The sequence below is a fragment of the Varroa jacobsoni genome, unplaced genomic scaffold, assembly GCF_002532875.2.
Source record: "Varroa jacobsoni isolate VJ856 unplaced genomic scaffold, vjacob_1.0 contig00062, whole genome shotgun sequence".
In the NCBI taxonomy this organism is placed as follows: domain Eukaryota; kingdom Metazoa; phylum Arthropoda; class Arachnida; order Mesostigmata; family Varroidae; genus Varroa; species Varroa jacobsoni.
The window spans coordinates 257,494-272,569 of NW_019214404.1; the positions used below are offsets into that span (position 1 = coordinate 257,494).

Below are 15,076 nucleotides of genomic sequence, written 5' to 3' on the forward strand. Positions count from 1 at the left end.
TGTATTGGTCGTTACGCCGTAAAGAAGCACGGACCCGAAACGAGTTACTTGTCGTAGCTGACGCGGCTCCTAGCGACGCAGGAACGTATATCTGCATTGCCCGAAATGAAAATTATCGATTAGAGGTGCCCACCCACGTGGTAGTTACCGGCGCTTTACCGCGTTTTGTCCAAGCGCCAAGGTAAGTGGCCTTAATAATAAGTTAACAAAAACGTCTCACTCATCCGACTACAGTATAAAACGACGTAGAATAACATCTGCTTAGTCCAACTCTATAGTGAGTTGGACTAAGCAGACCGCCGATATCTAATTGAACGGGTATGCCACTTCGATAAACGATTTCAGATCATATATTCGGCTGCCGGCGATTCCCGATGCATATAAACGATTTGATATTGAACTTCGATTCCGGGCTGATAAACTGGACGGGCTGCTTCTCTATAACGGAAACGAGGGTCACGTAGACACAGGTGCAGTAAGAACAACTTACGCATACTAATCATTAACAAAAACAAATGCGCTCGAAGCACGGGCTGCTTGCTACCTGTGTGAATTCGAGCTTATACAGCTCGCTTGAGCATAAACGCAAACCTCGTCACACACAGACGTCGAAAACACAGAAGAGTGCAACACGAAAAAAAAACGAAAAAGTGATCTTACTCTTAATCGAGAATGTTTCGATGTCTTTTTATAGCTGATTTTATATCTCTTGGCCTTGTGAACGGATACATTGAGTTCCGTTTCGACATCGGATCTGGCCCGGGTCTACTGCGTTCACCGTTTCCCATCACAACGGACAAATGGCATTTGGTACGATTTGGCCGCCAACTGCGGGAAGGCCATCTGCAAATTGATTCAGGCCCGGAGATACGAGGAAACTCCAGAGGGCCGATGACCGGCTTAGACTTGCGTGCTCCACTCTATCTAGGTGGAGTGCCGGATTTTCGCAATATTTCGAAGGCAAATGGCTTCACAAGCGGTTTCATCGGTATGATTCTGAATCTCTTAAAATCACATAATACATAATAACATGCGATGCACTGCGAAATGGAAGCGTTACTTAGAGTTTAAGCTATAAGCGTTTCTATTTGTTTGAACTACTTATGTATGTAATATTTGAAGTTCCGACTTCATTTTCGCATTCTATTATACCGCTTTCGGCTCAAGGATGTATCAGCGAACTCGTTGTGGGGGTTCGTCAGATTGCCTTACAAGGCACCGGAACAGAATTTTCCGAAGGAGTGACTGAATGCGACACGTGCGCCCTCAACCCGTGTCTCAACAACGGGGTCTGCCAGCCTGCACCAACACCTGCCGGATACAGCTGCCTATGCATTCCGGGCTTTACGGGAGACACATGTTTGCACACAGGTAAACGACCAAAGTTGCCTCAGTTTATTGAGCAGTTTATTTATTTATTTAATCTCTATTTAAATACAGAAGTGTAATTTTTTTTGCGTTCGCGATCTTTCGCCGTTTAGAGTTTTGATTAAGCAAAATCGCTAGTGTCATCAGTCGCCTGCCAAGCAGAAACATCCGACCAACAAGTCAATAACAAAAAAATCAATCAAATTCGGCCTTTTAGGCTTCATATTCGGCAATATTATTTGCCGATTTGTGCGTTCTGGACCCTATTTTTAGGTAAACATAGGCAACGGTAGCCTAATAGGTGTAGGTAGGTGCCTACGTTTAAGACATCCGATTATGACTAATCTAACCTATGACCTGTTCAAGACTAAGCGATTCGTGTTCAAGACGACTCTTAGGATTTTATAATGAAGTGCTTGATTTGTAATAGGACGCAGTCGTCGCTCTCAGTCCTGTTGTAACATCTTTTGCTATGAATTTTTTTTAACTATTACAGCACAGGGAATGCATCTCATGATCTCTGCCGAGCCCAGAAAATGAAATTGCTTATTTCTAGTTTACTGAATGATCCAATAATAAACCTTCTAATGGTCTATGAATAAAAAACGATCGAGTACACTTAAAGGTGCGTCATTTTTAACAGTTCACGGTATTACATACACTCAAACTATGAGCGACTACAGCGTCCCCGGTGGGAGTTACTGCAGACGAAGACAACGCAGCCACCTACCTGAGGCAATATTTAACTGCAGCATCATTTTTTGGAAGTGGATTTTGGTTGTTTCGCTCTGTATGCTGTCCTGTTCCAGAATGTATCGCTTAAAAAGGCCTACAGACATTTATGCCATATAATCCAGTCCGGCAAACACGCTATATTTTACGAACAATAAACGTGACGAAGCACCAAACTAAAAAGGCAAAATAGGCTCGGTATGTGAACAAATTAGACAGAGGCAAGTGCGAAAAGGACATTTCTAAAGAACTAGTTCGCATGCACTTCTAGAAATACAAAAGTAACGCATCGTGCTAGCACGTGCGCGTGTCAACGTGCAGCTCCACTACCCTACAGACACTATAGCAATACATTCTTTATTATAACATTTCTTGTGTTGTTGAAGGGCCATAAAAATTCACTTAATTAGTCCGTTCCTGCTGAACAATCTTCAGAACCGTCGTACCATTACCACTGCATTCGCTGCTGATATTGAATGGTCGTGTTTTTTTCCTCTTATACCGATGGGATTAGATTTTCATTTAATAAACAAGTACAACCAATTAGTTGTTCGGTACCGGACGGTTACGTATAGCCCCTTCAGTACCGAAGCTACTTGCCCTGCCATCAACGCCATTCACATTAGGTTTTGCTTGCTCAAAGCATTTCGTCCTCGTTTGACACGCAACATTTGTAAAGGCAGTATAAATGGACGAACAAGGTCACTATCACAGTGTAGATAAATACAACTAACAAAACGTAAAGCAGTACCTTCTGAGTGGGTGTGAGATAGATCACCTGGAATGTCAAAGGATCAACAGGTCATATATACGCACAAGATTTTACAGACAGATCGGGGACCAGCAACGATTTCACGGAGGGGGGGGGGGGGTGAAGGGAAGAATAGAGTTCTCATCTTTCAAGGCATCTGCCTATTCTATCCTGCTAAACGTAAATTAGGATATAACTGTCGTTTTATTGGTGGAATAACACTCGTGCTGTGAAACCGGCCCTTTGGCGCTAAAAGCATATAGTGTCATATACTGCGTGCGTGTCGACAAACCTCATAATTGAAATCTCATAGGTGACTTAACAAGAAACTATGTATGCCGACGACGGATATCAAGATTTACCTCCTGTCTTGGTTTTTTAGTTCCGTTTTCGTGTGGGCCCTCAGTTGAGCTACTGTCCTTGGCATAAGGTCTTACTATGTCACGGGCTAGTTCCTGACTCCTCGGTTTCGGTCTCAGATCCACGAGCGAACCTATGTTCTTATCCTCGAAATCGTAATTGGGCATATTCAACTGAATAGGACCCGTTCGTATTGATGAACCATTGTGCTTTGACGAGCCTATTGACGATGACAAGGAACTTACTCCGGCGTGATTGTTCGAGCGCTCAGCTGCGTCAGCAGTCAAATTCTTATTCCTTTTTGATACTACTGTGGCTGAGTCGCGAGAGCTTTTCAACGCGATTGACTGATCAGCCAATTTTAAACTAAATCCTGTTTCAGCCATAAATTTATCTTTCTTGACACTAGCGAACGCGCGTTTGGTCGTGTGCAGTTTCGGATGCCGGGCGTTGTGCGTCCCGTCTGCCGATCCTTCCTGTACGATATCGGAGACAGGAACTCGTCTTGACTGTAGATCGGAAGGCCCAATTTCATCGGCGTGCTTCTTACTCTCTTGTTTGCTATCGAAATCAACCGACGTCTCGTCTGGATAAGGCCGACGTCTACCAGCGACCACACCTAGCGATACACAAAGTTAACGCAATACAAACTATCATCAGAAGGCTATTCGTAATAGAAGGGCCTATCTTGTTGTCGAGTGTCAGAAAAGCAAACAAAGCTGGAAACTAAGATTCTGGATTTTCTTATCGGAAAACTTATGGAAAATATGTCCCCTTGTATGGCAACACCGAAAATGCTTACTCTCTCCTTAGACGAGTAATCCATCAGTTATCCAACTACAAACTATCAACAATGACAAACTAAGAAACGTTCAACACGTTCACGCCATTTGAGTGGGGAGTAAATCGTTTACGGTCGCTCAGATCGCGTCGCTGGCCGGTGAGCCTGAAAAGCGATAGGCTTCCCTATCAGCTGAGTAGGACGGCAAGAAAAGTCCTCGCTCGACGGTGGGTCACTCTAGTTCAATAGCAGGAAAACCCAGCTACCTTGGACGAGGAGCAGGGCAAGTGTCAGGATGAGCGGACGATGTAAATTTCGCCAACACTTTACTTCCCACCACATCGTTATCGCGAAGCTATGACTCCTGCAGTAACCATAGGTACATACACCTGCCAGGTTTGACAGACATATAATAAACTACCCAGTAGATAATCGACTGAGCTCCAAATTGTCCAAAGTACGATTGCCACAGTGTCGACACGCACAGAAAGTCAGGCTCCACGTAACAAATCACAGCGGTTGGCGGAATGGACGCTACAGGCTGTCGGAGCTAGCAGTCAACTTGTCCCTTAATAACAGACAGATTACTCGTGCACGTTGCTAACGAAGCATCGCTAGATTTCAGAGTATACCTTGCTGATGCCTTTCTTGCAAATGTCAGTCTTACAGAGCGAGATGTCTCAAGCCCAGGCCGAAAGTGGCATTCACTATGTACTATAATCGATCATCTCCTATCGTTACTCGTTGAATAGACTATATCACAACTTACTCCTTATATCTCTCAGGGGTGAGGTGAGGTGATGTGTATTCTTCTGCAGACTCATATGCATGTATCGTTACAAAGGAGCACCAAATTGAAGTGCATGTACATATGGCGTTAGTGTATCCTGACTAAAAAAAGTTCAGGCTGACTAACGGCTGAAAAAACACTTTTGAGGGCTAAGTAACGATTGCAGTTGGCAGGGGCGCACCACTATAAACGCAAGTACTGCCCGTTACAGGTGAATCTTGTTACCCCGGAGTATGTGGCGAGGGTATGTGCGTTAATCGGCCTCGTGGAGGCTTTGATTGTTTCTGTCCATTTGGACGCGTCGGACTGCGTTGCGAACAAAGCGTTACCATCGTAGAGCCATCTTTCCAGGTTTGTCGTAGTATTGAGCTTGCTTGTATGTGACTTGGATTAAATAGCACAGGTAGAGCAGTTTGGAATTAGAAACTATTTTTCTTGTGTTTACTATTAAGTTTCAATTGAAACTTGTTGTTCCAATTGTTACAAATACACATTGACTGTATCCATTGATTCGTTGAGTAACTTGTCACAGCTTTATAGTAGTAAATAAAAAAAAAAAGCCTATGTAGTACATATTTAGTCCGCTAAAAAATAACGCTTAGAGAATACGTTCCATAGTGGTACATATGTTAGATTATGTATATCGTTTAGTACTGTGTTGCCTCAGATGAGCTCTTCGGAGAAAAGCATTACGAGTCAAGGCTGATGTTTAAATATATATAAGATAAGATGTACGCATATTATTCACTGCTCATTCCTGCTTCTGATTCAGGGCGACGATTCCTCGTATATAGCCTACCGACTACCCGCTCGACATAAGGACAAATTCAATGTGAGCCTACGAATCCGGCCACGGAATGTTGCCAGAGATTCAATTGTGCTCTATTCTGCGCAGAATGCTGATGGGCATGGAGACTTTGTCGCGTTGGCCATCCGGAATGCCACACTGGAGTTCCGTTTTAACACTGGTTCAGGTAAGCTCATGATGAGCCGGTCAAACAATTAGTCAACCTTGGATCAGACCAGCTTTAAATATGGCCTTTAGAGAACGTAGAGATAGAAAATATTGTTACAGAGAGAAATTCTTAGTTCGATACGTTTTCCACTGAGTACAGGTGTTCTAATATTAAAGTATGGTTAAAATATACGGCTCTAGGTGTTACCATTATAAAAAGCAAAGAAACTCTCTTGCCCAATGGATGGGTGCCTGTTGAAATATCAACTATGGCGAAAAGTGGCCAGCTCGTCGTTCGGGTAAGCAATAAAATCGCAGCTCATCTAATGTCAGTCTTCACAAACGTGATAAAGTCAAATGCTTAGTTGCTTATGAGATTGGTGAGACCCCAAAATCAATGAAAAAAAAAAATGGTGACAACATAATTCTGCAAAATTTTTGAAAAAAAGTTTTGCGAAAATTATTATAAAACAATGCCTACACCAAAAATGATAATTTTAAGATAATTTTTAAGCAAGTACATTTGGCGACATCAGTCACTTCTGCTTCTGTATGTTATTGTTTCTGCATTAACGCAGGGTACGCGCTATGCGGGCACGAGTAAAGGTCATACAAAAGGACTTGACCTGGGCTTGCCCCTATATGTGGGCGGACTTCTTCGAGATAAGGTCCGACTGCATCCCGATGTAGCAGCACCCTCACAGCTTGCCGGGTTCGAAGGCTGTATCGCTCATGTACGCGATTCACACTACAGCTCAACTGCGCCAGAGCAACAATTAACATTTTAATAATAACTAATAACGAAGTTATTACCCCTTTTCCTTCTCTTACGCGTAAGGTTTCCGGTTGTTTTTGTTGGTGATCGGTTTGATCCAATACGCATACAGTAACTTAGCTTTGATTTCTCTAATTGCACGCTTTAACTTCTTATTCTAGTGATCGTCTCCTAAAGTTGTACGCTATCGAAAATTGCAGGCGGGAAACAGGCACTTTTTGTAGCTAATGTATGACGCGAATCTGTGCGAAGCATCACAAGCTAGTTAACAGTTGGTCTAGGGTTCACTTCGTTTGATACTGGCTGACCTCGTTAGTATGAAGAACTTCATGAGGCGCAGCATTAACGGGCGTCGTGGCAAGTCCTTGCTCAGCTGAAGAAGCCTATAAATAAAATCTAAAAGACATGGTCAAGTGGTTCCTAATCAAAGCTCCCTTCAGTTACTTTTTCTATAGCAAGTGCTTTGAGCAGAGACTCTTCTTAATAATCATACTAACGAAAAAAAAAAACAGTAACATTAGGTTCTCGTTATCACCTCTAGAGGAACCTATTGTACGTTATATGGCAGAAATAACCTGAATAAGTCGCTGACGCTTTTAATTATGCATATTTTGACCCAACTGCCGAAGCGCAAAAATTTGTTCAAAAATATTAATTACTGAGCACGTACACACAGCCACGTTTATTGTTTCTATATCAAAATACGAACAGTTCCTATATCGGGTAACGTACGATAGTGGTCGTATATTTAGGTGCTGCGAAATCTAATCTTTTGTGATGCTGCTTCTATGACTCGCAGGTTAAGGTAAATGGCGCTAGTTTAGATCTGACGTCCTCCGTAGAGTCATCTGCTAACGTTGAGGACTGCGGTGGACGGGCGCCGTGCCATATAAATCCCTGTTTCAACGGGGGCATTTGCCGTGAACGGGGCGCTGGCTCTCAGGTAATAATACCCACGGTATGAGCTTGTCCATGACTCTAAATCTAGTTACATATTTACGTTGACCGTATTTTCGCGATTTTTGGAAATATTTCCTAAGTTTGCAAAAGTTCCAATGTTAATAATTGCTTATACCTTATCGGCAGGATTACGAGTGTATCTGCCGCTCCGGCTTCGAAGGTCCGAACTGCGAGCGCGGAGACTCCGTTTGCCAACGTGAAGAGCCATGCGCGAATGGGGCACTATGCCGTCCGCTAAACGCGTCGGAATTTGTGTGTGCATGCCCAAAAGGTTATACAGGTCGACGCTGTGATCAGATTGCCGATTTTCATCAAAGTGCACAGTTTGCCGGGGACGGATGGCTGCAATTAGACCGATCGCATCTGTCCCACAAAGATGAAGAGACGGTAGGGAATAGCTCGCTGATGGAGCTATTCTAACGCCAAAAAATTGTCGCTAATTTATTGAACCGTGATTAGACGTATTGAAAAAGAACAGACTCACAGAGAGGAGAAAGGAAGCGCTTTTGCCTCCAGTCTCACTGGCGACACACAATTTTACGGAATGATTGCGGCTAAAAAAAAGCTGTACGTTATATAGAAGAGTAAAACACACGACTCGCGAGACTATGTCGGTCACCAAAATAGCGTTATTTTATGACATGTACTATATGATACCAACAGTTTACTCGCATGTGGCAAAAAGGTTATCAACTAACTTTTTTTCTGCCGTTGCTATCCAAAGGTTAAGTTGAGTTTTAGCACCACGGAGCGTGATGGCATACTTCTATTCCATGGGCCAAAGCCAGAAGACACCGACGCCAAATTAAGTGATTATCTTGCTTTAGTTATCGCAGACGGGTTCCTTATGTACACGTAAGTGCAGAAAACAAGACTCGAATCAATATATTGTATAGTCTGAAATGTTCATCTTCAAAATAGCGAAGCGAGATTGTATCGTTGTTCCCGTCTAGTTGAAGTTCGTCGGCCAGGAAGTGATTACCAGTAAATTAGAGGAGGAACTTATCGCTTGTGTAGCTAGGTAGTGATACTGCCGAACATAATAGCAAAAAAAAAGCGTCGTATCATATTTATTGATGATGATCTCACATGGCAAACGATGTCCACTGGGCCAGGGAAGTTTGACATATTGACAGAGAGAAAAGCCATTATTCATTACAGGACTATATCGCTTGCTTTAATAGTACGTTAATAATTAATTATTTGTTTAAATGTGATTTTAATTTACCAGCTACGACATGGGAAGTGGGGCTGCCGTAATTCGTTCCGATGTGCGAGTAGATGACGGTGAACTACATACGGCACAACTTTGGCGACGAGAACGTGAGGGCAGACTCAATGTCGACGGAGTGGACTTTTCTGGCAGTTCGGCTGGGAGTCTTGTCATGCTTAATACAGGTAGATTTAGTGGAACTCTTCGACTTTTCGAGTTTTGAAGATCGTAGCCAACAGGGACGAGCAAAAATCCATGGGCATCAGATCGCCCGATCAACTAGCCGAGAATGAATGGCACACTAAATAAATGATTGCGCTGTTGTTCAATCATCCGTTGCTGTTATTTCAGAGGGGGACATCTACCTTGGCGGAGTTCCTGAACCCCGGAAAATGACCGCTGGTCGATTCGAGAACAATTTCAGAGGATGCGTGCATAACGTGCACATTCGAGACTCGCAGGTGCTTGATCTATTTGACATCTCGGTCAGCTCGATAAACGTCGCTGAGTGTGGACAGGGGGCTCTGTCCCAGCAACAACAACAGCAGCAGCAACACAGTCCGTCGTCACAAGTCAGCTCTCTCCAACTGGAGTGAAAAAAGGGCTGTATAAATAAACATATACATATACATATATATATATATATATATATATATATATATATATACATATGTATAATGCATAATCTACCCCCCATGAAATAGAACCGTTTCAATACGAAGAGCATCTGGCGAAACCAACGAAAACTAAGCTTAGAAGCCCACGTTCATATCTAGAGTCACCACTTGAAAAATTCCGATAAGAATTCTTCTAAATTTATATCTAACAATGCTATCTTATTACATTCAGTATATTTAATGTTTACTTTGATAAAATAGTTGACACAAAGAAAGGCACACGAAGACACACTATTAGCCCTGAATTGTGCGGATGAAATTTGTGCGTAAATAATTTCTTTGTAATGTAAAATTTTATAATAAAACATTGATCTAGTAAATAAACAAACTTGAGTTTTCAACTCTGCACAAATATTTACGTATCAAAAACAAAGAGACGTATAAACTGATAGACAAAGTACCGGCTTGTTTGTGAGGATCTGAGTTTATACGGACAGCAACATGTACAATTGCTACTACGGGTCTGCTAAAAGGCAAATCGTTCTATGCCGCTTAGACCGAACGCGAAACCCTAAACGTTACTGGTAGGCCCCTGTAGTCGGCGTCAAACTGAGGTTCCTTGGTGCAGACACATCACAGCTGGTACGCGCCGATAATACTGCAGAAGACACGACAGAAAATACGGTATTTGAGATTATTATGTATGCAAATACGTTCCCCAAAAGGGTATGGTTGTACTAATTTTTCAAACTTCGACCCGTCACTGGACTCCCGGTACAACCAATATAATAAACTCTGTTACGTTTAACGTTTAAGAACGACTGCAATTCTAGGTTGGCACCGCATACAAACTCATCATAACAAACCGTCATTTATTGTTCGCTTTAATGAGCATGCATCGATAAAACAAGCACACAAATAGAAGTGTGTCTGCCAGAAGAGCAGCCATAACACGCCGACAGCCAAAGCTCACGCAAAAAGCTGACATAATGTGTGCTTCTGCATGAATGATTAAGAGTGACGTCAGTAAACGGTTGCTTTTCGCAGCCCAGCCGCTAGCTCTTAGAGCCCTTGGGCTTTAAAAGTGTCCTTCTTGTAAAAATTCTATAAGAACAATAGATTGATACTAATATAAATAAGTACATTGTAGTTGAAGCGCATATATATATATATATATATATATATATAGTAAATATTGTAATGAAGAAGACAACGACAGTTATTTGATAAACGGAATGTTAAAGGCAAAATACAAAAATAGTCATGTATAGTAAAAGAGTAAGTAGGTCGTAATGAAAACGCTAATAAACTGAAGATCCAACTGAAATTGTCAATATAATAACTGAATAAAATACAAGTCTTATCTTATTTCAAAAACTATGTCTTTGTTTTGAAATAAGATGAAGATCCACCTAGAGAAGCTGTAATATATTTTTTTTTTTTTTTAATATTTAATTGAATAAATCAGGTCAGCGAAAAACTGCGAACAGATTTTTCGCTCAAACTCAAAATTTTTATAAGTCCTTGCACAGGTAGAGAAGTGATATAAAAGCTTAATTTCCTCCTATTTGACGAACGTTACCTAGGATGATGACTATGCCCTGAAAACGTTTGGGAGTCTTTGAGGTCTTATTTACTTTCTCTCACTCCGAATAGAGTCTTACGAAGCATCTATTCCAGTTGCCGAAGGGGAAGAAAAAGACGACGAAAGCCAAAAATAACAACTACGATGCCGTGATAGGTCACAGTAGTGGCACCAAAATATAATGATACCACATTGGGCTAATAAGGATGAGAGTCAAGCGCGTTGCGCATCTTCTGATAATGCCGAAGTTTCAGTATTAAAAGTTTTATAGTCCACTACTAACTCCGATTTGTTTACGAAAAAGCAGGATGAAAGGCTTGTTCGAAGGACAGATCCAAAATGGACATTTCCTGTTTTGTTAGATTTTTTGTTGTAAGTTCTTTTAAGGAATGAAATCTGTTTTTGTCATTATTTATTTCGTTCGTTATTAGTCATATAACTAATGTTTATTATATATATAGAGCTTACCAAATTTAAGCAGTTTTTTTAAATTAAAAATTTCACGGAGACATTTTCGAAATTTCCGAAGTTTAGCAATGTACCTACATTTCCCATTTTTATATAATAAAAATAACAAAGAATTAAGCCTTATTTGCAAATAAACCTGCAATAGCTCAAAATATGTCAACATGAAGAAAAAATGGTACATGTGACACACAATTAAGATTTGATACGTAGGACTTAGACTAATCTTGTCGTTAATTTTATAGCGGTATAATCTGAGTCATTTTATCTATTTTTTACACTCGTTTTGACCGCATCTAAGAACATCTAGAGTTCTTAAGGGTTTTATGTGTTTCTGCAAAGACGCCCCCATAGACCGTAATGTGAACCGAGAAAACAGGATCTTGCGGTAATTATCTTTATAGCTGTTAGCTTTTCTATTTTATTATAATACAAAAAAAACTTTAGAACTTGCTGAAATCTGCATAACTAACCTAAGCTAGAATTGTTTTTACCAATGGTAGAAATAAAGTGTGAACTCGAAGTACGTAAAGGAGGAGCTAGGTAAGTAATTAATTGTTTGTTTTATACAATAATTAGAAACTATTGAATTTTGTATGGTGCGGTTTGCCATTCAATTTTTATTTAATGTTTTAGGGGCTGGACTTTAGCGAACTATTTGGTATTACATTTTCCAATATAACTTAAGCGAGCTTACTACCAGTGATTTATACAGTCAATTAATTACAGTGCTCTAGTTAGTTCGTCACGATTTTACGGTACTTAATTTGTTACTTATCGCATCATCTCATCACCCTAAGCCTGTCACTCCGCATTATACTGCTGAAGTGATTTTGTTGCAATACTACTATTATTACATGATTTCGAGATAAAATAAACGTCAGCCTGCCGACAAACTTTGGTAAATTTCGGGTGCTGCCTCATCAGCTTCAGCATCTTTCCAATTTTGAGCCATAAAAAACCACCTGTTTATCCTCCGTCATATCGATATCCTCAGTCAACTCTTTATTCAGTCTGCTCAAACCGCTATAATGATCTTAGTTCAATATGTCTTGCTAGTCAACTAAAATAGCGCACATAATATGTAAAGTTGTTGTTAATACGTGCCCGCGTGATGAAGCCCCTTTGGGCCCATGTTACCTACCAGTATCTTGGCTTCGCACAGATAGAATTATGTCAAGTAGTAAAAAAAAGCCAAAAAAAAAAGTAAAAAAAGAGTTGTCTTTCTGAGTGGCCTTTTCGTCGAAAACCGCCTGCACGCCCAATCAATGTGCCTACCTAGATTGAAGATTTCGAGGATATGTTCGAGGCAAATGACGGTAGTCTAAAACAGATTCGTCAGATCATAGGAGTCCGAAAGGAGACCGTGACCTACAAGTGAAAATATCTGAAGAATGACCTTTCGGTTCAAGACATCTTCTCTCTTTAACAAAGCAGCGAGACTCGACCTAACCGAAAACGAATATTTGAAGAATGAGCTCTTTATGGCCCCTCACTAGAGGTGTTGTTTACCGAATGCACAAACTCCCAAACCATCTTCTTGATGATGTTGAAAAACAACATGAGCCTGATCAGTCGATTTTTTTGTGGGGCAGAGTCAAAAAAGTGCGCGCTAAAACCTCCTGTCGTCGCTTCTTACAAGGAAGCTCAATCAGCTTGTGGAAGCGTCAGTAGTAGTTCCGACAGAATGATATGTATCTAGACAGAACCGCTTGATGATGCGTGCTCAACGCTGCTCCAGTCGCCATCAAGCGGGCTTTGGCGAAGTCTAGAAACCTATATTTGCAGGTCTTATAGGTTTTTAAGCGGCCTTTGACTCACTGTTTTGGACCGCTTTGCCAAGGATACAAGCAGAGCGAGAAATAAGACTGAATCTCCTGAACAACAAAATCGGTCAAACGATCGACGATGGCGTCCTAGAATCGCGGCCTTCCTTTGCACTGTTAAAGCGAATTGATGTAATAATCTAAACCCGCTTTTGTTTTCGGTCTTGTTAAAAAGATCTGCCTGCAATAATTCGGAACAGACGAGCCTTGAGAAAAAAGCTGTACCACATGCATAAGACCTAATCATTTACTTATTACACCAGATCCAAGGCCGGGTCAGGCAGCAGATAGCCCCTGAAAGGTCGGATTGTCTGTTAATTATATAAAAATGGTAGCAACCCCCTTGGATAGAAATTTCCATACGTAGGGAAAACAGTTAAAAGGAACTGCTTGACTTATGTCACCGAACGATGCTGAAAGATACACTGTCTGCAATGACGACAATCAGGAATTTTCACCTTTTATTTATCCTAACTGCATTAAGCCTCTTCAACCCACCAAACTTTTCAACTATTTTCTACGAAGCGAAGATTATCTGAGGAGACCCAAATCGCTTGGAACCCTTCTAGCCTAAACGTGTTCTGGTCCTCCAACGTACGACTCTGGGCAGCCTAGTGCATCCGCATATCTGCATCGAACTCGAAGTCCAACATTAGACTCAATAAACGGTGATGCGTGCAAATGCAAGACATGTCGTAACTGCATTAGACGTTACGTACGCATCTCCGTCGGATGCTACGAACTCGCCTCATCTTTTTGAGTGCGTAAACGTTACGGATTTGTTTATGGGAAATAAAAGTCGGCGGCCGAATGTGTGGATGTAACTTTTGATCTCCACTTACGGCAAGAAAATGCCTGTCCAGTAGTATCAATACAATATTTTTCTACTATTGAATTACTACTAGAAGTGATTGATTTGACGTAAATATTATGTAGAATGAACTTCTACCTGCCACTACCTACGGAAATAACACGTTTTCTTTAGTAGATAATACGAATGTTTATTACTGATGTTTATTCATTTATCATCATTTCTTGTTGTTGCTGCTGCTGTTGTGCTTCACGGTGAAAATTACGAACGCCACCCCACGAATCATTATCCCAATTGACTGAAATTCGTTCTGTATGCTTTTCGATACGCCCCCAAGGTGGTTGATGCCCATCTCCACAAAAACGCACACTTACCCCTCCTGTGTGGCCGTTTCAACACTGTTATTCTCACGGGCATATCACACAGAAGAGCTCGTGTTCTGTTTGCTATTTTTTTTTTTTTCGTTTCATCGCTTCGACGACGGCGGCTTCGACAAACGGCGACATCAGGCGGCGTGGTCGATTGTTCCCACCATAAAGACCACTTACGTTTACCCCAACCTGACCGCGATCGCTACACCAACGCCAGTAAAACGCTTGAGCAGCAGGGGGGCGTTGTGTTGAGCGTGCTATGATTCCCCGCACGGAACGGCCTCCGGGGGAGTGCCGCGCAGCAGGGCTGATCGCCAGTCAACGAACACCAGCCCTCCTTCGTCGTATCTACACTCCGCGGCTACTACCTTGCCTCCCCGTCTTGCGCCCATTTTGCTTTTGTTGTATGGTTATATGTACAATGAGTGTCGACGTCGAGCTTTATACAGCAGCGCGGAAGGAGCGCACCCAAAGGCCGTTGCCCGCATCAAAAGGGAGAACACCGCCCAATGTCGATTATATAATAATCATATTATTCAATAATCATAGCGTTTCTCTAGACGCTAACGGCGAGGCAGTGCCGATTGCATGACACCGCAATCCGCGACAATCGGCTCCTCGTTCTTCACGTGCGTCCAACGGAACGAAACTTAATTCCCATAAGCGTCACAAATGTATTCCCCGCATGGTTGTGTTGCAGACCGGTTATTACTGTT

At 41.7% G+C, this 15,076-nt stretch overlaps 2 protein-coding genes across 3 annotated transcripts in view; one reads left to right on the forward strand and one right to left on the reverse strand.

Annotated features, from left to right (window-relative positions):
* trol (terribly reduced optic lobes) overlaps positions 1–10,722 on the forward strand; it is a 236,070-nt gene extending 225,348 nt beyond the window's left edge. The window contains exons 57-69 of the mRNA XM_086972590.1: positions 25–181; positions 346–470; positions 695–988; positions 1,168–1,371; positions 4,994–5,133; positions 5,555–5,756; positions 5,939–6,036; positions 6,316–6,471; positions 7,312–7,455; positions 7,599–7,859; positions 8,197–8,327; positions 8,704–8,870; positions 9,037–10,722. Of these exons, the coding sequence (XP_086828716.1) occupies positions 25–181; positions 346–470; positions 695–988; positions 1,168–1,371; positions 4,994–5,133; positions 5,555–5,756; positions 5,939–6,036; positions 6,316–6,471; positions 7,312–7,455; positions 7,599–7,859; positions 8,197–8,327; positions 8,704–8,870; positions 9,037–9,281 (2,324 nt within the window). The 3' untranslated portion in view covers positions 9,282–10,722. The remainder of the gene's footprint in view (positions 1–24; positions 182–345; positions 471–694; positions 989–1,167; positions 1,372–4,993; positions 5,134–5,554; positions 5,757–5,938; positions 6,037–6,315; positions 6,472–7,311; positions 7,456–7,598; positions 7,860–8,196; positions 8,328–8,703; positions 8,871–9,036) is intronic.
* LOC111270711 (uncharacterized) lies at positions 11–4,517 on the reverse strand. Of its 2 annotated transcripts, XR_015315043.1 has the most exons (4): positions 4,259–4,517; positions 3,214–3,830; positions 2,099–2,878; positions 11–91 (listed from the first exon to the last, which is right to left on the reverse strand). XR_015315043.1 is itself a non-coding variant. In XM_022851088.2 (3 exons), the coding sequence occupies exons 1-3, from the start codon at positions 4,332–4,334 to the stop codon at positions 2,738–2,740; spliced, it is 834 nt and encodes a 277-aa protein (XP_022706823.1). In that variant the 5' UTR covers positions 4,335–4,517; the 3' UTR covers positions 1,380–2,737. The 2 variants fall into 2 exon arrangements, 1 of the variants encoding a protein (XP_022706823.1); XM_022851088.2 differs by lacking the exon at positions 11–91 and having other exon boundaries at positions 1,380–2,878.
* Positions 10,723–15,076: the final 4,354 nt, after the last annotated feature.

Coding starts and splice junctions, on each gene's coding strand:
- LOC111270711 (XM_022851088.2), bottom strand. CDS start 4,334: ATGTGGTGGGAAGTAAAGTGTTGGCGAAATTTACATCGTCCGCTCATC. Junction 3,831..4,258: donor TGCCCTGCTCCTCGTCCAAG/GTAGCTGGGTTT, acceptor GTGTATCGCTAG/GTGTGGTCGCTGGTAGACGT. Junction 2,879..3,213: donor CTAAAAAACCAAGACAGGAG/GTAAATCTTGAT, acceptor TTGACATTCCAG/GTGATCTATCTCACACCCAC.